Here is a 24,972-nt window from a genome sequence, read left to right on the forward strand (position 1 = left end):
ACCGACCATCCTTTCGTCTTTTCTGCTTCCAGGCATTCCTTTACGTCACTTTATCGTCGAAACGAAGATCGTCAGTCTCTCTTAACGGACATATTTTTTCCTTCCCCCACGCGATATCTCATTACTGTAATTAATTCGTACATGGTTACAGTATACGAGTAGATTGCACATGAAATGGAAAAATATATAAAATTATTATAATTAGACATATCTAAAATTTCTTCTCTCGAGATTGCCTTAAGATTAATGATATAGAGCTGAATTTCCTTATATAACAATCTAAAACAATGAAAATGTTTCATCTCTATTTTACCAATGCTCCATTTTCTTTCATATGTTTCTCTTGTTTATTGTTATATTCAATTATTATCCTGAGATTACAGAAATATATAAAATAACGCATTTATTTGTTCCGATAAATAAATTGATACAAATAATACTAGTATTGATATAGAATAACTCGTTTTATTTTTATAATAGTTTTATTACATTCGGAAAACTTACAAAATGAAATTATATTTGCGGACTTTACTCTTTACTTATTTCAAAATATCCATCATGATCGCGAGTGGTGCAATTATAATTAAAAGAATTAAAAGAAACCTTTGAGAAAGTAAACTTATATGACACTGCGAGGATATGTAATTTTATTTTCCAACAACAATATTACATTAAGACATGCATTATCAGAAATATAATCAAGATGTAATTTAGAGTCAAAAACGTTCCTACAAAGAAATATCTTTCTAGCTTTCTGAAAATTATATTTACAACTGTAGATTCATAAAACAACATTCCAAAATTACATTATAGATTATAGCTATTTTAATTTAATAAACATTTTAATTGAAATTGAATTGTTGGCATAATCTATAATAAAAATGAAATGCCACTTAACGATTATTAAATTAATTTTCTATGTCGGTTTTCAAACGACGAAGCGATGAAGAATATATATATATATATATATTCGATAAATCCGTGTCAGAAATCTGGTATCTCAAAAATAGAAAAACACAAGTTAAAATGTAAAATAGAGATGTATCTTCGTAGATGTTTTATATATTGGAGGCAAGACATGATGCATCGTTTACAGCACCGTCCACTTTGCACGTCTTCTTTGGTCTGTTCAACTTCTTTAGTTCGATGTCCATCGATCTTCTCCTCGACTTTCCTCGCGCAAGTACTTTGCGCCAGTCGAACGTGCGTTCGAAAGGCGTGCTCTTTAATTTAGCCAGAGCCTCGGCTTGCACTTCCAGAAAATTGTATATAATTTCTTCTTCAGCATCGGCAAAAACGCCCTTTTCACGGAAAGAGTAATTAGTATCTAATGTTTTTAATATACTTGCAATAAAAATAAATATTTTAATACATAAAATACTTATGTAAGAAATAAAATTCTAGTAACAGACACATTATCAAAATTTATTTTAGTAATCATATCTGAGAGACTAAAATCTTTACTTTTATGATATTGTTGTTGTTTATTTGAAATAAATAAGATATTTAAACAAGACCTTGGAAAAAGTTTATTATTTTATATATGTTTTAAAATATTTCTATGATACGTTTAATTATTTATTTGTGTAATTGTCTTTTCGCTTCAAATCATAATATTTTATTCAAGCGCGTGTTATCATTTATGAAGCGTACTTCCAATTATTTGCTAAGGATTGTTGTAAGATTAATTGATTTCCTTGACATACTTCTTTCCGTAAAGCGATTTCCCCCTTAATGAACTCGTCGATCGTTAAGCGTCTGTCGACCGCAGAGACTGGCAAAGGTGGTAACAAAGTTTCTCTACGCTCCTGATATTGCTCCGGAAAGAGGAACACGATGGTTTCCTCAAAGATCTTGTCCTGCAGATTCAGAATCTCCCGTATCTTGCGCTTCTTTGTCCTCGCCTCTTGCCGCAACCTAAGAACCGGTGCACGTTGCCTCTCGATGACATCTTTTCTCAGCCCTTTTTTCTCCAGGATCAATCGTTGCATGCGCTTTACTTCCATTGACATCCACCGTTTCTTGGCTTCCTCGAGGAACTGCCAGGGTTTCCGACGCTGTGAATGGTACAAAATTAATTTAGCGGAGAAAGAGAGAGAGAGAGAGACTCGGTTTCCCTTCCTCGTCCGTGATCGGCCTAAATGAACTGAAATGGCACCGGCAATTCACGAGGCATTATTATTATAGACTTTATAAACGGCTCGATTTGGGTGCCGCGGTTATCCACATGGTGTGAATTGCCGGCCAAAGCGTGCTATGAATAGAATGTATGAATAGAAAATCATTGAATTATTTATCAATGTGAAATACTAGGCTGATCTTACCGTGGGCTTTGTAGGTGTAATCGCGCGAGCCGCTGCTTCAATCGTGTCGGCTTTAATCTTCTCCTTGACTTCCAAGCGCTCTTTCTTCATTTTTTCGAGCCTTTTCGTCATCTCGATAACCGCGAGATTTGTTTCGCGCCACACTTTCTGCCAGACTTGAAACTCGCTTATCTGATCATACACGGAAATAGACAATCGTATACGACTAGAACGAATAAAATTTTTCTTTTTATTACTATTAGCAGTAAAATTTACTATGGTGAATTACCATGGAAGTAACGGTAAAGAGAAAGATCTTTTTTTTATTAACACGATTCCCATTCGAAATTCGACATACTTTCGTCTTACAGAGACATAAAATTTTATGAAGTGAACATGGAGATTCATGGGCTATTTGAAACAATGTTTCATATGACATATTAAATATATTGACAGCTATTACGTATATATTGCTAATAAATGAAAATTTGGTTAATAACTTTTCAAATAGATTTTGCTAAGGAATACTTAAATTATATAATTATCATTATTGTCTTTACTATTTTTAACATAGTGCAAGTTTCTTCTTTATTATCCAACAGAGACGTATTTGTTTTTAAAAATCTAAATTAACATCGCTTTCTTATATCCCTTCTTACTCTTTGAACTTGTCGATCGATGAATTTTTTCAGCCATTCGACGTCGCTTACGTCATACGTCAGCAAGACACGCGGCGCCGTAAATATTCTTAAAGACCCGTTGAAGTCGCAAAATCCAATACACTGCGGTTCCAAGGGTAACTCATGCGTGTAAATGCCTGTAATTATCCGTCCGGACAGACTTTGCACGAAACTAGGTTCATGGCTTTTGACTATAAGATCCCAAATTTCTACGGTTCCATCCATTCGTCCCAAAATCAGAAAAGTCGGACGCAAAATACCCCACGAGCATGCCGTATATCTGTATTTAATAAAACAAGTGACAACAAAAGTGTGTGTGTGTGTGTGTAATGCTGGTCGACACGTTGACACGTACTATCCAATGATCTTTTTTGTCCTTTATATTAATTAATTAAGATCGCGCTTTTATGTAACTACGTGTTGTTAACTACGTGCAACAAACAATTGAAATTTTCAAGATAATTAAATGGCACAGTTCACATATTTGTTGCCGTCTCTTCGAAAATCGAGAAAAATATACAGAGAGAGTTAATCAGAGACATAATGAACTGTCTGATCGAGCGTTTGAATCGCGAGAGTATCAGCTTGACAACGTTCGATAATGACTGTGTCGCGGCGGGACGACCGTACATCGAAAATAGCTTTCATTAACGGAACGGTAACAATACGCGAGCGCTGTAACTGTAAGTTATCACCGTATTGTCATGCAGATCATACCGAAAGTTCGAAGCTTTCGCCGTCCGAAAACTATGCGCGGCGCGCGAAATGCGAGCGAGCGGACGAGCATCGGAGCGCTTGTGTCGGGCAATGCGAAACGTTATCGTCGTATGTCGCTTACATACTGTACATTGCGACAATTTATCGCGCGGGCTCGCTCGTTATTTTTATTGCGAATGAAAACGCGAACGCGCGCGCCGCGTGTATGGGGCCGCGTTTATGTATATATTCATGACCATGTTTCGTTAACTCTCGCGATATTGACGCGGTATTTCTCCTCGAGGAGTAATTTCTCCGTGCGCAATTCCCCGCGATCTCTCCCGTCCGTGGTTATTTTAACGCGAGCGGCTTCGCTCCCCCTCCCTCCCTCCCTCCCTTTTCTCTCTTTCTTTTTTCATCTCCTCTTCCGGCTCTCTCTTCGTGCGCACGAAGGCGAGAATCACTTAGCGCCCGACGTTTACTTTGACGCGAAAGAGGAAGTTCAGTTTGCCTCTCGGTCAGACGATATCTCGCGCAAGTTTTTTCACCCACCTGACGTTGGATCTCTTCCAGACGAGCGGCTCGCCGAAATCATCCCTCCACAGGGCGAAGATCCTGCCGCCTATTGTGACCACCAGCCGGTGGTAATAATTCGATCTGATCGCGTGCGTAACCGGCCCGTCGTGTGCCCTCTTTATCCAGAGCCATCGTGCCGTTTCGCGATTCACGATCATGTCGGTAGCGAATTCGTAGCCAGTCCACGTTATGCAGCCAAAATCACCTGTTGCCGTCGTTTACGCTTTAATCTACTTCGCGCCGCTGATATTAAATTAGATCAGTCTTATTTAGGGAGATTTATTTAAGTATAATTAATTGTGCTGATATTAAATTAGATTAGTCTTAGTCTTTAGGGAGATTTAAGTGTAATTGTGCTTAATGATAATTTGAATTGCATTAACGTTAACGAACTTGGGTATGATCGTATCGTGTCGCGATCTATAGATGTCAATGGTCGGAAATTGAGTCGCTGCTGTATCTAAGAAAGTGTTATGTAGGTCGTCTTACCTTCGACGGTCCCGATGAGCATCCTCGGCTCCATGACGTAGTCCTCCTTCTCGATTATGGGTCTGTAGTACTTTCTAATTGTGAGGTCGTCCCTTGCTACCGGGAACGGTTCGACTTGTTCCTTGTGAAACTTTGGATTGTACATGCTGAGAGTCGTTATCACGAGCTGCCGACTCTCGTCCGGATATTGAATCACGAGGATATAGTTGGGTTTAAAGACGCGATCGAGAACCTTGAAGGGCGACACGGATTGCTCCATGGATTTTTGAACGTCCGAATGGATCTTCTTCTTTCTGTTACGAATTTGTCGAATGTCCTTTTCCGAAGGCCGCCATCTTTAAAACCAACATTCTCAGCCTCAGGAATAAAATAATTACGTTTTTTTGTTATTAAAAACGTGATAATATTAAAGTGAAAATAGAAGATTATATAGCTAATTTTATATAACATCGTTTTCATCGATTTAAATATTTTGTATAAAAATTGATTAACATTTGTATCTGTGACCTACTAAATTTAAATTTGTTGTAAAACTTTCGTCGAACTTTTGTTCGGATAAAAATTATTATTGTCGGCGTAATTCTGCGGCGTATGCTCCTCTCAATTGGTAGGTGTATAGAGTGTGTTCTCGTAAATATCATACCAATTTCGTACCAAGTGAGGAAACAATTCAGTGGTGTTGGAGCATCCACGTAGCCATTGTGGCATGGCTGAAATGAAGAGCGACTCTCTCTCGCACCCCACTGGGCGCGCACAGAGATCGACGAGGCCAAGGAGATTGGGAGTTAGCAGGTTCGAGGAAGACTACTCTGGACGGTAAGGAAGGGACGCGCGGGAAGGGTTAGGAGCGAGGACTGAATACCGATCAACGATTATAGAGGGATGGTCTATCCATTTTCGGACCATATAAACGCCAACTTCGGAGAATCGAGGAGCGACGGAGAGTCAAGTCGTAGGACCATTACGGTTCCGCAGACCGGGGGAGTTTCTCGAGAAGGATGAGAGCAAGAGATGGGGGAAGGAAGCGGAAGGGTGGTTCGTCGTCCCGCGTCCGGAGAGAAGGGCTCGAAAGGCAAGAGACGGAGCTCGCTCTTTAACGTTTAGCTTGCGACAAGTTTCGCGCCCGTGGAACATTCGAAGCCGCTAACTTTCAGTCTCGGGAGATACGACGGCTCTGGACCTTTCTCGTGGTTACCAATTGCTGATTCAGATCGACCGATGCCCACATCATCCACCGACTGTTTGAGTTGTTCTTACATTATTAAAGAAATGTTATAACGTCTTCACTGCATGACGATACTGGATATTATAGAAATGAAAGAAAAAGAAAGCCAAAGAAAGTCTTTCTTGACGACGTTGGAAATATTTCTTGAATATTCTACTTTTTATTTTTGCAAGTCGAAGAACGTCGTAGCTCCTAAAATAATTGTTCGTCGATTCGATGTGATTTCTCGAGAAACACATTTTTAGTTCCTTAATCGATAGAACTATTGCAGTATATTCCGACAAGAATATCAAGAATATCCTTCTATAAATTCTCTTAGGATCGTTAATAATAATTGTCATCAAACAATTGTTCAAAGTTGAGGTTAATGAGAATATTAAAATAGTATAATAATAGTAATATATACTTTGTTTAATAGTTAAAAATAATATATATAATTTTTTATGTGCATAAAAACTTTAGCTTTTAAAAAAGTTTAAAGTTTCTTTCTTAAATATTCCTCCCTAAATTCTCAAATAACTTTCTCTAAACATAACAATACAAGAAGCAGCAAGTCATTTGTGCTTGATTTTTATAAAGAGATAGACTATATTGATGTAAAATTTTTATACTACATACTTCCTAAACTATTTTTGCATTAAAAACTGATCTCTTTTTATCTCTTTGATTACACATTGCTTACAAGTATATCGCCGGTAGAGTTCTTAAGACTGATACAAAATTAAAAATGTACCTAAGACGTAGAAGTATCTGTTAAATAATAAGTGTATTAAGTCGATAGACAAAAAACGATCGTTACTTAAGATCCCAAAAGGCGACCGTGCCGTCTTCGCTGGCGGTGGCGAACTGACAACTTAGATCGTCCAGGGGCGCGTCTTCCGGCAGAGATGAGATCAAGCCGTTTTTGTCGACCTTGTGATGCGAGGGCAGCCAGACTATTTGGGTGATGCCCGCCTTCTGGCTGTACTTCAGAGAGGACATCGCCGTCGGACTGATCAGCGACGTTGCCGTCGTCTCGTACATCCATGTCATCAGGCTCCTCAGCGCGATGCTGTACTTCGTTTGGACGCCCGTCTGTGCCACCACCGTCTCCACCTGCTCGATTTTGCCGGGAATGTGCCATATGGCGATCTGATGGCAAGAGTACGGATAGATTTTATCGCCGTCCGTTTGTCCTCATCTCATTTCATTGTAGCATAGACTTTTGACGGTCGCGGCTTGTGATGAGATGTTTTCCCGAGTATGTTTTTGTACACTCTCCTTCTCATCTAAAATTTTCTGATTCAAACAACTCACAAATGACGTCAGGTAATTAAGAAAACTACGCATAACTTTCCATACAGACGAGGGTTAATAATAAAAGGAATATGAAACAATAATAACACCAATAAATTTATTATCAAATAAAAATTAATATTTCTTGCACTATAAGTTGCTAACAAAGAATATCTCTTGACTCAAGTGATTAAATTTTCTATCTGTTTTTAATCTTATTTTAATATTCTTATGAATATTTCTTAATAAAATGTTATTAAAAGATTTTCTGTTCTGTTAAGTGTTATACTTAATTACAAAATTAAAGCTTGAGTATAAATAAGAATTGAGAATACTAAATTTAGATTATTTTTAAATGTGAATTAAGAAGGGAGATATAGGTGTCAAAAAAAATACAGATATTTTTTAAAATGTCGCTATTTGATGTCACAAGCTCATATTTTTGTTTATTCTCTTTTTTTTTATTTATGCATTTTTTGTTTACTTTCCGGAATTAGCGCATTTCTCATTAATCTTCATAATCGGTTTATTGCTTCGAGTTTTCTAATATGTACTTTTCATAATATATACTCGATCGACGAATGTCACGGATATCATCTGATATCCGGAACATCGTAGAATAACGAGAAGAGCAGCGAGAAATAGTCGCGATGGATTAATGGAGACAGGTGATCCCGCTTGCATATGATATTCTCGTTTCGTTCATTGTTCGCATTCGCCATGATTGCCGATGCGCGGCACTTTTCGAATTTTCACGTCCAAAACTGCTCCACGCAGTGACAAGTCGGAAGCACCGAGTGGATCTACGCGAGATCGCGATGTGTTTTTTGATATACGTGATTGATATCGATCGTGTTCCATCGGATTGCCATCCGTTGGAAGAATTTGTTTACGAATACGTGCGTGTCGCGTTATTCATTCGTGGGTATGACGTGTCAAGCGAATGCGAATGCGAATCGAGGTGCGAATCGGGGGATCGCAGTTAACGGTTAATCAATATTGGTGAATTGCTGTTCGTCTACGGAAAATGAGGAAAATATTCATATGCACTTTGGCCTCTGAATTATTCGCCGATTTTTTTTATTTTCTTAATTTTGTTATTAGCAAATAACTCCTATTATAGGTATTTATCCTATAAAAATTATAATTTATCGATTTTAAATTAATTGGAATGCAAGTAAAGTCAATACTATGCTAAAACGCTTACGTCAGTACATAAATAATTCATTTTTTTTAAATTATTAATTTTTTGATGCGTTTTAATTATTTATTTTAATCATTTTCAACTATATAATTATATTTCTGTTAATGATTTATTATGAAAAGCACATATTAGAAAACTCGAAGCAATAAACCGATTATGAATAATGAGAAATGCGCTAATTCCGGAAAGTAAACAAAAAAACGCAAATAAAAAAAAAGAGAATAAACAAAAATATGAGCTTGTGACATCAAATAATTTCAATTGATGATAAATTACAAATATGATGTAAGTGAAAATCGATGATTTTATCGAAGCAAAATTAAAGTATTTTTTGATAACGTTTGTAATCGATATATAGAGTAGATTTGTAAAATCGAAAATTTTTCTTTTGCTAAGTAAAAAATAACCGTACATCTAGAATTAAAGCAGCATTGTACTTTTGTTTTTTATCAAGCTGGTCAAGATAGACTGAGATAAAAGATATTAAAAATTGATTTTGATTACCTGACCATTAATACAGCCACCTACAATGATAGTAGCATCGAGAGGACAGACGGCAATGGAGGTCACTTCTCTTGGACATTCAAGAATTAGTTTAGGCGATAAACTATCAGTGAAGGACCATATTAGTACGTGATTTTTACCGTTACTGGCTAAAAATACCTATTTACAGAAAAAATGCTCGATAGATATTTACTTATTATACTTATTATATTATCTTTCGGTTTTGAAATAAATCATAAAAAATATTATGAAAGAATTTTCTCCAAAATTATTAAAGGTAATAAAGACATTTTTTTGTAATTTTTTTGCGATTTGTTGGACAGTTTTAAATGATAAATAGGATATCACCGCTGATTCCTCCAAAGAGGGGGAAAAAGGAGATGGTACCTATTTTTAATAATAAAGTTTTTTAAGAATAATTTAGATAAATTTTATGAATAAACTAAATACACGGATATAATTTTTAAAAATAATTTATAATACTAAATACCTCGTCGTAAGTTTTGGGGCCTATTAAATGCTCGCCCTTCGCATGTTGCGTGTAAGTAGCTATCGCTGTTCCGGTCCAGAATGGATGCCAGCAAAGATCATTAATAACTTTGTCTACAATAATCTTCCTGTAATAGCTCTGATGTTCTTCGTAACCTATTGGCACTGGTACTTGCGTATCTTTCACGTTGCGCACTAAATTTTCATAATCGTTCGTATATATATCCCATACGGAGTTCATTAAAACCTAGATATAATAAACAGTAGAAAAAATTAAAAATAACTTCTTATCTATATCAAATTTGAATTATTGAATTTGAAAAATATAAAATAATTTTATAACCAGAAAAGTAATTGTAGCAAAAGAAATATTGTACAAGATATATAAAAGAGATATTTTTCGATCAGATTTTGATACCTAATAATTACTTTTTGAATTTATATTCTTTAATATACTACTCAACAATTACTTGATCGCAAATTTTATTGGTGTAACGTTTCAGAAAGTCCTTTAAGGACCTTATCCTTTCCCTGGTGTAAGTAGACAAATCGTCTGTCTCGTATTCGTACAGATATTGGTAGCCGGAATTGACAGGTATCGATGGCGCCGTTTGCGCCTCGTTGTGTTGAACGATCGGCGTCACTTGCGTATACCTGCTTACCAATTTACGCCATACATTCTCAAATATTTGTTGGCTCGACGGTAACAGCTCGATGTATCCGTTCGTCTGATCATCCGCCTTTCTATCCGTTAGATTTATAGGCGCGTTCAGTAAATCAGCGGTAGACGTAACCTGGTTGTAATTAAATACAAAAGATATGATCAGCCGATGCATCATCGACGATATATGAGTAATAATAAATCTTACATATGACCCATCTCATAAAAGTATGATAGTAAGATTAAACAATTGCGAGATTTATAAACTGCTTCTTGCTTAATTGAAATTAGAATATAGTGTGTGATTATAAATAAATAATTTATTGCAATTTGTTGATAACGTTGCGACATTATTGTCGATTCGATGAGACTAGTATTTATAGATACAGATTATAGAGCAGGATTAGTCAAAATTTACGATAATCGTTTTAATACCGCGGCTTGAAATTAATGAACGTAAACTATCAATATCCATGCTCGCATCCGCGTGAGTTATGCATTGAGTTGTATTAAATACTGTCAAAACGTAATAGAAATTTTCAAAAATTTTCAGATTTTATGTTGCGATACAAATTAATCGAATTTAGCAAATTCTAGCAGGCAAGTTTCAATAAGTCAAAAATTATGTAAAAAGAATATTTTCACTCTTTTTAACAGTTAAAGAAGACATTTCGTAACACTATATGTACATGATGTTTTATATATATATATATATATAATTACATATAATTTTATACACTCATATATGCATTCATATATGTATTATCATATATGCATTCATATATGTATATAATTTTATACACTCATATATGTATATCATATGTATAACTTTATATGAGCGATTTTTTTCCTCGGATAAAGTATGATCTTTTTATGTTATCTCAAATATAATTACTTAATATATAAAATTAAAATTATAATTTTTTTGAATCGATTCTATGATTTTAATGTTTTGCGAACCTCAATTTCGAATAATGGTCTTGTGTTTTTGACAATATTGTCATCGATCTCGGCACCACTTCCCAAATCGTACCATTGCCCAAGAATTTTGTAGATCGTACTTTTTACGCGGTCCGCGTACTCCTCCCATTGCATCTTTATATATTTCTCTACGATATCTCTACCCTGTTCAGTGAGGACAATGTAGAATTGTCCCTCTTCGGACAAAGACGGTGCATAGCCGATGAGAATCTTTTCGTCAGGAAATGCATGAATCTCATCCTTTACCGGCAGAAAGTCGCTACTTTCAGAATGTAAATCTATATTATCTTCTATAACTTCCTTCTTAACGTGAACCCATGGATATTCCGTGGTGACATCTTCACCGACAATGCAGCCGACTATCTTTTGTGTCAGTGGCGAGAGATCGATTCTTATAATTCCCGGCACTCCCTAAGATTAAATTGATTTAGTACACGCTAATATGTATGTTTTTATTTTCTTTTATATAGACATAAAAAGATGTATTTTTTATTGAAATATTATAAAGATGTAAAAAATAAAAATACATTCAGTATAAGTTGAATATTGATATGTTAGACGCATTAAATGCTTTAAAATCTTGTGTGATAAAACAATTCAATAATTTGAAATTTTGAAAATAGAATAAATCGTTGGCATGCTGAAATATTCACCAATGACACGGAATATCGAATTTTCTTCCGTGGCTCCGCGGTTATCATGTCAAATTTCAAAATATCATTCGCTGACGGCCCAGAAGAGGCGTAAGAGGGAAGATCATAGATAGTTTGTCGTCTTCCCGTTTGTCTTTCCATTGACATATCATCTATCTCTTCTACTTCGAATGTTACACGAATTTTCTTCTTCGCCTCTTTCTCCCAATCTAGTGTAGCTGATAAAATAGTGAAACATATAAAATCTAGTAATTATATATAGTAATAGTTTTAGAAAATAAAGAATTTATATTAAATATAATGAATTCTAATTTCTGAGTAATACAATTTATTAAAAGAATTAATTATATTGTGATAGTGAAATGTATATTAAGGACTTTCTGATTAATAGATTCTAAAATGGTAAATTAATTAAAATAATAAAGGTATCCAGTCAGTTTATTTTAACAGGTTCTTTAAATACATTAATCGACGATATTTATCAGATTCGCATGATTCACATTTAAATAAATCAGAAGCAATATCTTCCATTATTTCTGCCAACTCGCTACTTTAAATTACATCATTCATATTTGAACATATTTATGGTCGATTAAGTTTATGTTTCATTGTTAACTTAGTGCGTACTTCCACCCCCCCATGTGTATCTGATACGCATTATCGCTCTTTGTTTGTTGATATTTAATTTTAACTCATTTGTTACAAAGTTTCAATATTCACACTACAACATTATCGGCGGTGCTCCTTTGATTGTCGCACATTGTATTTTTTAATAACATATTCTCATTAAAAATTATTTGTTTGATAAAACGGAAACGTTAATTACATATAAGCTCGAAAAAATATATTACACAGCACTTTAAATTTTTTATATTTAGTTTTAATTTGTTATATTTAACTTTGATTTTTCTCTTGGCAGAAAGACCAAATCAAGAGAGATATCAAAGATGCAAAACGAATACATTAAGATATCATTTAATATAGGTCTAAGAGTATATGCGTATACACACATACATTATTAATATGAAATATATCTTGAAGTATTCGTCAGTTACCACCATGTTAAATTTTCAGAAATTATAACCTACGCGGTATTTCTTCCTCTTCCCATTCCGTTTCCTCGTAAAGTTCCTCTTCTTTCGAGTTCGGAGGTTGTTCCACTTTAAAAAAATTATCATTATATCTGTATTCTCGCTCGGTACCGATTTCTGAAAACTTTTCACTCTCCGACATTCTTTCCGCATTTGCCTCGCGTACTTCCTCCTCCATGATGTAAACTATTCGCTCGATTATTTTACGTTTCTAGGACTCCGCTCCGTTGATGCGATCGACGTGACGTGCAAAGATATAACCACGTTCGTGTTCGTGTTCGTAGATACACGTAGATACATGTAATGCGCGTATGAATCGATACAACGTGCCGTGAATGTAACCCGGATGTGATACGAAATGGAAGACAGAAGAAATCTTCACGTCCGATCGGCGAAACGAGCGAATTAGTTCGCGACCGGGCGCCGGTGTAAAATATTTTTTAATTCGGATTGTGTGACACACCGAGAAATGGCGGCCTGACGATGCACGTCGAAGACTTAATGAAATTTTAAGTCGGGTACATTTGCAGTTTGATTGAACATTGAAATCTCGGGTTTCATCATTGGAATCCCGTCTGTCCTGAAGCGTGAAGTGGACGTTTCAGAATATCAATTTTTTCCCCCGAAATTTTTACGTGCGAACGCAAGCAACGAGTGCGATTTAATTGTTTTTACATCAAGCGAATGAAACGGGTCGCCCATGCACTTAACCCCATTTCGCAAACTCGATATACCACAGGTATTGTCAGCGTTAACAGCATTTTATAACTCAATAAGTAATTTAATTGTGGAAACGACCAATTTGTCGTTTAAATACGATATATCGCTAATTGATGTAGATTAAATGACAGATTTAGAAATATTATTAAAAAAAATTCATCAATACAATAACAAATGATATAAAGCATTAAGAAAAGAGAGTATAATTTATAATTATTTTTTTTAGGCAAATAATTATTTTTTTGCTATGAATATTTTTCAAATGCATGGTTTTTACACGAATATAAATTGCCATGAGAAAATTTTCTTTATTTGAATAAAAATAATGCAATTGCAACGTTGGAACTGGCACGCATAATATTCGCTGGTTGTAATTAAAAGGTTTCCATCGGCCATTGAATTACAATTACGTTCAACAGTACAAAATATTATTTGTGTTTGTTGGAGCAAACTTTTATTCGACAAATACAATAATTTACTGCAATAATATGAACGCCACCTAATGCCATTAACACGATCTCAGATAATAAAATATAGGAACATTGTCATATAAATAACTGAAAACACTGTAATTAGCATTAATTTATAATTTATGTAATGTCTTTATTGAAGTAACTTCGTTTCTCGTATTGTATTAATAAACCGGTTCTACGTGTTTACATAAAATGTATATGTTATTTATGCATTTGGGGGAAATGTATACGAGAGAAGTCGGATGTGCATTATGCAAATTCGAGAGATGTTAAATTTTATGGTTAAATTCTTTAGTTTTCAGCTAAAATTGTAGCTCATCATTTACAATATAGTAGCGAGATAAACTTACGTTATACTTTATACATACTTTGCATACATCCCAACTTCCTACGACGTTATGGTGTTACGGTTGTATAGGCAAAGATCGAGATTCTCTAACACGTTAAATACGAGGCAAATATTTATCCAAGATTATGGCGACACACAGATGACTACTTCATTCTGCACGCAATGTAGAATATTTTCGCCGCGTGTACATGTATTTATATGTATATATACGCATATTCGAATAGACTGTACGGTTTGCGCTCTAATTGTCAGTGAAATTTATGACTTGCACGAATGTGCGCGAATTGGTTCCAAACAATACGTTCGCTTGTCAAATATTCGACAAATTCAAATGCGTTGCATTTATGTGTCATGGATTTAACTGTATTGTCACACACAATTAGAACATTGTCACGCCGACATGCATTATCGTGATACATCCGCATGATGGTGCCTCGGACCCTTATCCGACTTTGCGCATATTTATTTAGTTGGAAATAAATAAATAGAAACAAGAAGGACATGTAGAAACATGTAGAAAAAGATTATGTAAGAATCAAAGTAAATATATTAAATAATCGAAATAAATGTAAATGTGCACTCTGATAGCCGACTGTAGCAATCAAAACATCTCATTTATCAAAAGACCTCATTTAAGCTTAAAATATGTTATTTAAGATGTATTCAAGTACCTTACTTCATGCATATATAACATTATTCTACTTTCGATTTTTACGTACTTAGCCATAACGTTCAACCATTAGAAGCGTAATAAATATCATTTTTACGATTTAGTATTGCATTTTCAATTCCTTTTGGTGTGCGCGCCTTGCCGTGCACCTTTTCTGAAAAATGTATCTTATATCTACTGCATGTCGGTAAATCATAAAAAAATATGCCAGTCACGTCTTTTTAAAAAAGTGTTCTGTTAACGCAGACAGAATTCCGCACGGAAACTGATATTGCGTAACTCGTTGCTAACAATTTCGCGATTTTTTTATATTTGAGATATCCTTTATATCTCTTATGCATCATAAAACGCGTGTATTACACCGTAAGACGGATTCAATTCCACAGAAAATGGAAACTCTGATCGCTCTGGCTCTGCTATCTTGCGTCGTTGCGCGACGTCAAAATGACGCTAGCGCGAGTCTGTATCAACCGAGATATCTGTAACTAAAACATTTTTGATCAAATTATTACGATAACTATTTTCGCGGGCGCGCACACGTGACTGCGTGTTTTGTATGCGCTTCGACGATCGTTATTTTCAGCGTTTGAATGGAGAGCCGGTAATCGGCAATTCGCACACCCGTTGGAAAAATAGATTCCGGCGTTTAGACAATTTAGCTTCGCGGCCGAGCCGTACGGCGATTAATCAATTGCAAATATATACCGCACATAGATTGGAAATACACGCTGCCTATTTCCTGTTTAATCGAATCAAATTGAGATGGTATTTTCCCTGTGTCCGGTCTCCCCATTTATCGCACCGAAATGTTGAGTGGTGCTTTCCTCTTCGCCCAGCGTAGAACGTAAACGAAACCCAACGTAAACCCAAAATACGCTCACTGACGATTGATCGATCAAAGGGAAAACCGCAGGAAGTCCTCGCTATTTTTGAGAGGAAGAAGTGTAGAAAAATAGCAGGTAAAATAAATTCTAAGATTTATTGTCCTCCCGACGTGCACCAGCTAATACGTACTAAATTTTTGCAAAATATAATTCCGACGTTATATAAATATAATTTTCTCTCATAAAAATATAGTAGAAATATCTGGTAATTTTCAAATTATATCGTGGCTATTTCCTGTTCTGTATAAATATTTTCTGCATCTATCTTTGTACAAAGATCTCTCATTTTTATTTTTATCACATCTCTCCGTCGTTAAATTTCTCACTCATAACACCACGGAAAGCTGAAGATAATTTATTTATGGCGAACGGCGCAAGAAGAAGGGAAAGGAAGGAAAGAAAGAAAGAAAGAGAGAGAGAGACGAGTGTAGCTGGGACTTTAAGTGGCACTTTCTTCCGCGGAGATGCAAAAGATGTTCCGTTGTGAACGGATGTTAAAACACCCGGAGTTTCTACAAGAGCGCGCGGCGTTTACGGCCGCGTTTATTTCGAAAATTTAGACTAGAGCACTTTTTTAAGTCCCACCGGACGGAACTTTTACGTTGCTTTTGTAGTAGTCGGCATGCCGAACGCTTTATCGTTCTAGCTTTTATTCGGCGCATTCGCTCGTTCGCGCGAATTCGGAGTTCCCTATGGATACGGAGAATCGCCGGGACAAACGCGTACAAGCGGCGCGGAGCATTGAAAATATTGGGTTGTTTTTAACGCCACCGTTCATCCCGGTGACATGAATTTTTACGACGATCTGACAGCTGTGAGATTTTCATGGGAAAGCTCGTCTCTCGTTGAGCCCAGTAGAAAATTATTCTGAAAATTAGATTTATGTTGTGACCCGAATTTTTGGAAAAAGCACTGCTCCAGTCCATAAATATAATATAAATATTTCTGATGAGAACTTTAACAGGATATTACTTACTCTGTTTATTTCGAGACACTTAAGGAATCAATTTTTAGCCTAAAGAAAGGTGCTTTTTGCCTAAAGATATAAATCATAAGTAAAAAGTTTATATAGGCAAATTTTAAACAGATACAAGTAATAAATATTTTAATATTTAAATAAATATTTAATTATTTTATACAACATTTTTCTTTATAATTCATATAGTGTGAAATCACAAATTTTCAATGCGTTAATTACGTAATTTTTTGATCATGTATTATACGTTCCGTCAGTAATACGTGTTTTTATTTTGTTTATTTATTTCGATGATGTCAAAGGTTTTTCGAAATCATTCCTCTTCCGATGCAAAAGCAGATAAATCGCGGCGTCGTCGCGAAATGCTTCTGAAATTTTCATCCGAAGCGCTTTGAATGTCTGACGCGAAGCGACGAATTTAAAATATAGTGCAGCAACTGACATGTACCAAATAGATGACTGATTTAATTTCGCGTGCGCCGGCATTTAGTGTAATAGTAAGCCAGTTGCACTCTATTTTCATTTTCATTATGAATAATACCAAAGTAATTATACATAAATAATCGCTTATTATGTTGCAATTTGCACAACGTCTTTTTTGGTAAAACTGTAACGGCAACGATGACGCTTGATCGAGAGTTCGTTTTGTAGAGATTTTGTCTCAAATGTGAAAAATATCCGATTAGTATGAATACTTATCTCTCTCTCTCATCGATATAGAATTAACAATAAGAAATAATATTATAATCTCTTCGAATTGAACATTAATTATTAGTATTTTTGTATAGAAATAAAATAATTCTCACACGTACAAAACGAATCGATATTAGACTGGTTTTAAATTATCTACTTATTCTGTATTGCGGATATACATTACTCGTTATCCACTTTTTACATTTAAAGAATTTTGGAAGACGTACATAACAACGACAACGGAGTCGGAGCGTATTTTGAAAACCTTGTCGCATTCGAATCGCGTGGCCGGAATAAGACCGGTGTGCATTTTACAGAGGAAAATGTGTGCGATATAATCCTGAAAGTCGGATGCACGACGAGACGATACGATGCAAAAGTAGCGCGACATGGTGTAGCGTAAGGGAGGAAAGGGAAAGGGGGGGGGGGTGCACGGAGCTAGATAGGGGCGATATCGCATCGTCGACTCGTAAAATCTCATGAGGTCGGTGTCTCGGTATCGGAAGACGTCTCGTGGGCAAAGTAAGAGCAGTGAGAGGTGGAGAGGAAGTAGACGTCGTAGCGACGACTAGGACGGGAGGAAGGGAGGAGGGGGAGGGATGGAATGTCACGGGGGAGAGATGTATATTCGATCTGAGTGAGGTAAGTCTGATCGAATGGGCAGGATGGCGGTCCATCACAATTTCACATTTCACGAGTTGCTGCCGCCGCTGCTTCTGCCGTTGCTGCTGCCGCAGCGGGGGGGGGAGCAACGGCGCTCTGTCGCATCTGCTGTTCGCTCGCGGCGCGATTTCCACGCGAGTATCTGGGCGCTGAGCGGATATTTTAAGGGAAAGCTCGTCGACACGCCGACGCGCCGTATTCCACGTTTTCCTGCGCAGAAAATCTCTTTTCGTATCCTCGCAGAAAAAGTCGTCGTCGTCGTTTCTCAAAATCTAATCCTATATTTCATCCGCTCGTCTCTCTCTCTCTCTCTCTGCTAGGATTGTTAAACTTGGGCGTAAAAATCGTGCAAATACAGAGTAAAAAGACAAGTGTTGTTAACAAAATAATTTCTATTATTTTAATCCTTTTAAGTCTTTAAATTAAGCTTGTTTTATAAATTGTAGAATGCGTATTGCGTATTCGTATATGATATACGCGAATGGAAATAAATTTATGTATCCCCACTCTCTCGTACACATAAATATACTTGCGTAATATATACGCATGTATATATATATATATATATATATATATGCATATGTACACATGAAATATTCCTTTGTGCATTTCTGCTTTGGATTATTTTGTTATTGGCGCAATTATCTGCTTCATACATTTACTTTTATACTAAATAGTAATGATAAAAATGAATTTTTGAAAATTAATAAAATTATTTCAATAAAAAATACACTTGCGTAATAACGATAACGATCAAGTCGAAAAATATGCAAAAAATTCATACGTATATAAAATGTATACATGAAAAAATTTACATAATATATATAAAAAAAAAATTAGGAGACTTATCGCAGTAATATGCTGTAGAAGCACCAAAAATTTCCAGAGATTTGAAATATCTCTCTTCTTAAAATGTCTGACATTTAGCTGCGATATATTTATCTTTTAGTGCACGAATAAAAATTCCCGAGAATATAACTCTCGCCTTAAAATATCCGCACGGTTGTACCACGTATGTACACACATCACACACACACACCACACACACACACACACATACACACAGAGAGAGACGCAGGCAGGTAGGTACTTCGTTAATGACGGGAGAAAGAGGAGGCCAATCCCCGATCATTGAGATGGAAGCCGGATCGCGTAACACGATGCGTATCTGCGACGACGCGTAAGCCCGATTTACTTATCGACGCTATGAGACTCCGCTCGTAGGCAGCGGATGATGCATATCGGGTTAACGAGAGAACGTGATCGGCGGGACGACCGGGAGAAACGTGATTAGAACGCGGACGGAGGCCGTGTGCACAGATGGACGACGGTTGGTTAATTTTCAATTAACCGAGGGATCGAGCGCAGTCTCTCGCTCGCTGGACGGGGGACCGGATTATATCCGACGACGGCGATCGGCACGTCGGATAGCCAGCCCAGGTGACTGCCGATCTAGCCTGGTTGTGTAATGTACACCCCCCGGGTGTACACTACACGTTGCGGGCTCCTCTTTCCGATCGCAGCCTCCCCAGGATTGATTGGACACAACCGTGCGCGTCGTACTCGATTAAATCGTCGCGCGAATACGGACTCGCGCATTTCTCTCTCTCTCTCTCTCTCTCTCTCTCTCTCTTTCTCTTTATCTATCTCTCTGTGTCTCTCCCTTTCTCTCCTCCGAAAATCACCCCTTTCCGAAACTGAGTCTCTTCAAAGCGCTCCGCGCACATCATGTCGGCGTAATCGCTAATTCATCGAGAGCTCGTGATCGGCGTCGCTATCATCTTCGCGTAATACCGCTAACGAAGTAATCGGGGATGTGGCAGAGGCTATAACGCGATATAGGTATTATGCGACGCAACGTGTTGCCGTTACGATGCCGTTTACCTTCGTTTTCCATCGTTTTACCAACGATGGAATACCTAAATACATGTATAAATTTATAATATAAATAATCATGCTCAGTTTGTACCATTTTATTTTTATGTCACTAAAATTTGTCGACATTGATTCTCAACATATATTATATAAGAAATTAAATTAATACTTCAAGTGTAAATGATTATGATAAATAATATTTTAATGCTACAAAAATATTTGATTTAGTTGGAATCTCTCTAAATATCTTATAATACATTTGATATCTCTCGATGAAAATATGAATTTATAATAAATATCATTATTCGATCATCGTGGTTATATTAGAATAAAATAAAACTATTTCCTTCTTCTTATTCCGTAGATAATAATTGCAGATATTTTTAAACACGTGTCCGACTTTAGGAACGTTTCCTGGACGACTCTGCAATCAGTGGACCGCCATTCTTTCGCTTCCGATTTCCGTTTTATTTTTCCTCAGTTGGCCCTTTACACGAATCCTTATTCCCGCTGCTTTCTCACCGCCCGCGAGAGGAAAACCCTTTCTGGTTCGACATCGTTCAATTTCCCTTTTCTTCTCTCGCGAACACGACGCGAGTCAAGCCGACATCTCGTTAGTAACGCGATCTTTTTTACGCGCGAGACAAGTAATTTTCCTTTCCTCTTTTTTTTTCGTCCATCGCGCCGAAATTACCGGAGCTCTCGCGTTACCGCAATTAATTTTCCGCCGGCTAGAAGCACGACTATCAATCGGGCTACGGCGCGAACGTCGCCCATCCTTCAAGCGAAACTGAATCTTTATTACGAAATACTATCCTCGCTCGGTAAGATGGGAAAACTTGTTTCGCCGAAGCTCGTAAGAAGAAGAATACGCGCAATGCGCCGCCAATGTCTTCATTTTGAATCTAGGGAATCCTTTTCTGACAGAGGATTGTTGTTAAAAGACAGAATAAGCTTGACAAAATGGTGGACTTCGTCGACAAACACAAGTGCACCAAGAAATAAATTTAAAGCTGGCATACAACAATACAATTGTAAAATTTAAAGTATATTTAATTAAAATTTGATATATCCCCAAATGTAAAAATATACATAACCCCATAAAAGAACTAGGATTTATCAAAATTAAATTTCTGATACTAAAAAAAGATAAAAGATGTATGCGTATTTCTTTGTACACAAACAAATGTTTTTATAAATAGAAAATTCAAAAAATTCTTCTTAATTCCTATTTTATCATTTATTTTAGTTGCTACTATACAACTGTGATAAATTAAGAAAAAACTAAAAAACTTTGACATTGATAAAAGTGCGTATCGAATCGTAACTATACAGAGTCACTTGAATTTCATATCGAACTGGAATAATCATTGGAGTTTCCATGTGCTCGCTAAACGTGAGAAAGTTGCTTTATAAATCATCGTTCATGCAATCTGCTACTCCGTTGTCGTTTTATGAGGCAACTTGCAACGAAAGGATCCTTCAGGAATTCCAGTCATGTCTCGTCGATGGAATGCCGTGAAGGCAAGTGGGAGAGGAGGTGGGCGGATAAAGGCGATCAACTACGAAGACAACCCCCTTACCGCACCTTAAACATGTAATAACGATTAACATTGATGGTGCACCTCGCTCCGGTATATTGTCACAGCTTATTCTTATTGACGGTGCCGTTAACTTCCGACGTTATCTTCGTATGCAGCAAGTATTTTCGACCTACTTTCACATAAATATCTTCTTAGGTGGTATCAAGTGTAGACGAAATAAAGATGTAACAGATGACGGAAAATAGGATCAAAGATAATTTTGTGGCGATGTTTCCTCCTTCTGCCCCCCCTCTCTTTTTCTCTTCCCTAATTTCTATTTTATAATTTATAAATAATATTTTATAGAAGAAACCACCGTCGCGGTTGAATGTGGCGATAGCAAAAGTCCAAGTTGAATTGCATTCGCATTGTGTTGCGTTTTTTTTTGCGTTATTTAACTTACTCCCACCGACTGTGTGGTTGACTGCGGTATTGTTGGAACCTGAATTTTAGTTTAATAAACGTGCGTGTGCCTACAATTGCCGCCTGCTGACTGCCTTATTCACACCGAGCTGATTTTTTTTGTTGCATATATTAAATTTATTAATCTCTACATATGCCATTATGAAATTATGGCAAACACGATTAATTTTGTATCCAACAAATTTTCCAATAAAATTTTGAGTATTAAAATCCCATTTAAATTCTTCATCAACTTGTTAATATTATATGTCGTAAATATATGTCTCTTCTTTTATCTTAGTATACGTATAATAATACCAAATTTAATCATACAAATTATGTCGAAGGTGCGCTAACATTTGGAGTAATATCACCACATGTGTTGGCATACCTGTTACAATATTATTACAACTTATTTACAATAATAGTGGAACGTACGCTCGTGGCGTACGTTCATTTACTTGGAAGACGCTCTGATTACCATACCCTTGATGAACGTGCCGGTTTGTGTCGTCGTGAGTTTGTAAACAGCCGGTTCGTGGAATACCGACGCACCATCAAAGTGATTAGGTGTTTGTCATTCGTGCGGGTGATAGTTCGATTGAATTCCTAACTCCAAAAAGTGGTTTTAATTATCGACTGCGCGCCGTCGGGTGTGGAGGGATAGTGGAGAAGCAATTAGCTTTTTGCGCTCCCGAGGTTGGCCCCCTTCCCACATCCACCGCCGCTCAAAGGAGAGAAATTCTTGCGAGAATTAAATGTCAATCAGCCATGACGTTCATTAAGCGGCGCCGTTCGTTTTAGTTCTTTTTCCTGCTGTGCGCAAAAAAGAGAGAGAGAGAGAGAGAGAGAGAGAGGGGGGGGGGAGAGAGAGAGAGAACTCATATCGTCGTCTATTCTAATCCGGACCATTACGCATTGCCGATACCGATTTTTGCAAATTTGTTCTACAGCTTTCTTAACAAAATGCAATTTTTGGTTAATGGCTAGTTTCCGTTCGGATTTGTAAAATTAACAGAAGTGCGCACATGCAACTTTAATCGCATTCATATTTTATTAGCAATTTAGCAAGATCGATGGGAGACTGAGTATTAAAAAGCGACTACTACTCCTTCAGTTTCTACTATTCCTTCAGTTAAGTATTAGATTTCTTTGAGTGGTCACTACGGTTTATGACAAATATCGTTCGCAAATATTCCGCAACACGCCTGTGATGCGGAACGATACTTTCTACAATTTCTTACGAGCGAAACACTAACGTCGTAACGCGGCGCGATATAGACACGTTGTAGCTTTGATAAATGGTAACGCGAGAACAGCCATTTCTCGTTGCGGCGCTTAGACGGCAGCGCTTCTTTGCGAGCTGCCTTTTCATGGTGAGGCGGTAGGCTGCAGCTTTCCTTTGCATAAAACATAATTACTTACAGAGAGAGAGAGAGAGAGAGAGAGAGAGAATAATGCCGAGTGCTCTCGGAACACAAAAGGCGACGAATACGCGCTTCAAGATTTCTCAGGTAGTGAGCGCGACTCGAGGTGTCTCTCAGTGAGAAGATAACAGCGCGTTCAAGATCAGATGTGCATCTATTTTCACGGAAACGAGTTCACTCTGTTCCGTAAATTTCGTACAACACCTGCGTCCCGGGTGCAACGCGACCCCATTCACGATTTTCGCCGCATATCAGAATACTATTAAATGAATACTGTAAAAATTTTGTAGAAATTATCAAAATTGCAATTTTTAGCCTGGAGACTCAAAGATTCGTTATTGGTCGTTTTAAGGGCTAATCATGGCTTCCGCATTGAAATCTTTCTCGTGAATTCTCATGGATATCGCAAGGTGAACAGCATCCTCGGAAACGCTTCCCCGTCATTCCAACGTCGTGATCCGACCTTCCTCTCGCAGTCGAAAGCAGTAGAAATGGCCGCGCGTGCCCATTCGTATTCACGATTACGTCCCCGACGGCAATTCTCGTAAGTTTTTCCTCCAACTTTTTCGTATTCAATTTGCGTGGCACAGGAGAAGGCGGTAGTCCTTTTCATTTTTCTTTATACCTTCGCAAGAAACCGTTCGATGGCAACTTAGGTATCGCATATTCACTTTCGGCGAGCACATATCGCGTTTAGGAGACAGCGTAAAAAAGAGGAACCACAAGGGGTATCACCCCTGCCAGCCACATACGAATCGCCACTGTTAACCTCTAATCGTATCGTTGAACTTGTATCCTGAAAGAATCACCATAGAGAAAATTAAAAGAGAAATGTTTTTTTTCTAGATGCTTCTTCGCTAAATAATTTCAGGTGTCCGTCTGCAAAAATTTGTGACTGACGACGCGAATCTGACATTCGCCACGCTCACGTGTGACACATCGACCTTCGCTTTCGTCTGCGCTTGCGTGTACATACGCATACATGTAGAGAATTATGTATCGTCAGGTATACATTATGTACACATATAATACCATCATCCGGAGCTTTTGTGCTGAGAATCTAAGTCCTCCTCCCCCACCGTTTGCGGGAAGAAGCGTCGCTCGTAATGGATGTAAAACGTATGCGGCTTGGTCCATTCTTTATCTTACACGTTTACACACACACACACACACACACACACACACACACACACACACACACACACACACACACACACACATGCGCGCACATACGCGGGCTCGCCGAGATGCCTCGAAGTAAACGTGCATTCGTGGCAATATACTTCGCTCTCGTGGAAATGGAAATGGAATCGCTTCTGCCGCGCGGCCCCGGACTCGTATCGTGTTTCGACGGTGTAAATGGGCCGGTCGGCAAATTTATATGGCCATGTATATATATATATATATATATATATATATATATATATATA

General features: G+C 37.1%; 2 protein-coding genes across 3 annotated transcripts; both read right to left on the bottom strand.

Annotated features, from left to right (window-relative positions):
* Nucleotides 1-568: 568 nt before the first annotated feature.
* Nucleotides 569-4,363, bottom strand: LOC148936976 (uncharacterized). Of its 2 annotated transcripts, XM_089075034.1 has the most exons (4): nucleotides 4,232-4,363; nucleotides 2,325-2,495; nucleotides 1,707-2,057; nucleotides 569-1,301 (listed from the first exon to the last, which is right to left on the bottom strand). In XM_089075034.1, the coding sequence occupies exons 2-4, from the start codon at nucleotides 2,433-2,435 to the stop codon at nucleotides 1,059-1,061; spliced, it is 705 nt and encodes a 234-aa protein (XP_088931160.1). In that variant the 5' UTR covers nucleotides 2,436-2,495; nucleotides 4,232-4,363; the 3' UTR covers nucleotides 569-1,058. The 2 variants fall into 2 exon arrangements, with proteins under 2 accessions (XP_088931160.1, XP_088931162.1); XM_089075036.1 differs by lacking the exon at nucleotides 4,232-4,363 and having other exon boundaries at nucleotides 2,325-2,563.
* A 338-nt stretch (nucleotides 4,364-4,701) lies between these two features.
* On the bottom strand, nucleotides 4,702-13,005 carry LOC105428783 (dynein axonemal intermediate chain 3-like). Its single transcript, XM_089075192.1, has 8 exons — nucleotides 12,825-13,005; nucleotides 11,737-11,954; nucleotides 11,063-11,494; nucleotides 9,912-10,235; nucleotides 9,443-9,688; nucleotides 8,958-9,111; nucleotides 6,769-7,144; nucleotides 4,702-5,079 (listed from the first exon to the last, which is right to left on the bottom strand). The coding sequence occupies exons 1-8, from the start codon at nucleotides 13,003-13,005 to the stop codon at nucleotides 4,716-4,718; spliced, it is 2,295 nt and encodes a 764-aa protein (XP_088931318.1). The 3' UTR covers nucleotides 4,702-4,715.
* Between the last annotated feature and the right edge of the window lie 11,967 nt (nucleotides 13,006-24,972).

Source organism: Pogonomyrmex barbatus, unplaced genomic scaffold (genome assembly GCF_055798465.1).
Source record: "Pogonomyrmex barbatus isolate J1 unplaced genomic scaffold, ASM5579846v1 scaffold18, whole genome shotgun sequence".
Taxonomy (NCBI): domain Eukaryota; kingdom Metazoa; phylum Arthropoda; class Insecta; order Hymenoptera; family Formicidae; genus Pogonomyrmex; species Pogonomyrmex barbatus.

Bases quoted from the DNA above. Each gene is read 5' to 3' on its own strand.
- LOC148936976 (XM_089075034.1), bottom strand. From the start codon at position 2,435: ATGACGAAAAGGCTCGAAAAAATGAAGAAAGAGCGCTTGGAAGTCAAG. The intron at 2,058-2,324 runs GTAAGATCAGCC...TACCATTCACAG, and splicing joins TTACACCTACAAAGCCCACG to CGTCGGAAACCCTGGCAGTT. The intron at 1,302-1,706 runs GTATGTCAAGGA...TTCCGTGAAAAG, and splicing joins AAATCGCTTTACGGAAAGAA to GGCGTTTTTGCCGATGCTGA.
- LOC105428783 (XM_089075192.1), bottom strand. From the start codon at position 13,005: ATGGAGGAGGAAGTACGCGAGGCAAATGCGGAAAGAATGTCGGAGAGT. The intron at 7,145-8,957 runs GTCAGGTAATCA...AAATGAGATGAG, and splicing joins TGTAGGTGGCTGTATTAATG to GACAAACGGACGGCGATAAA. The intron at 5,080-6,768 runs GTAACGATCGTT...TTGGTTTTAAAG, and splicing joins GTCGCCTTTTGGGATCTTAA to ATGGCGGCCTTCGGAAAAGG.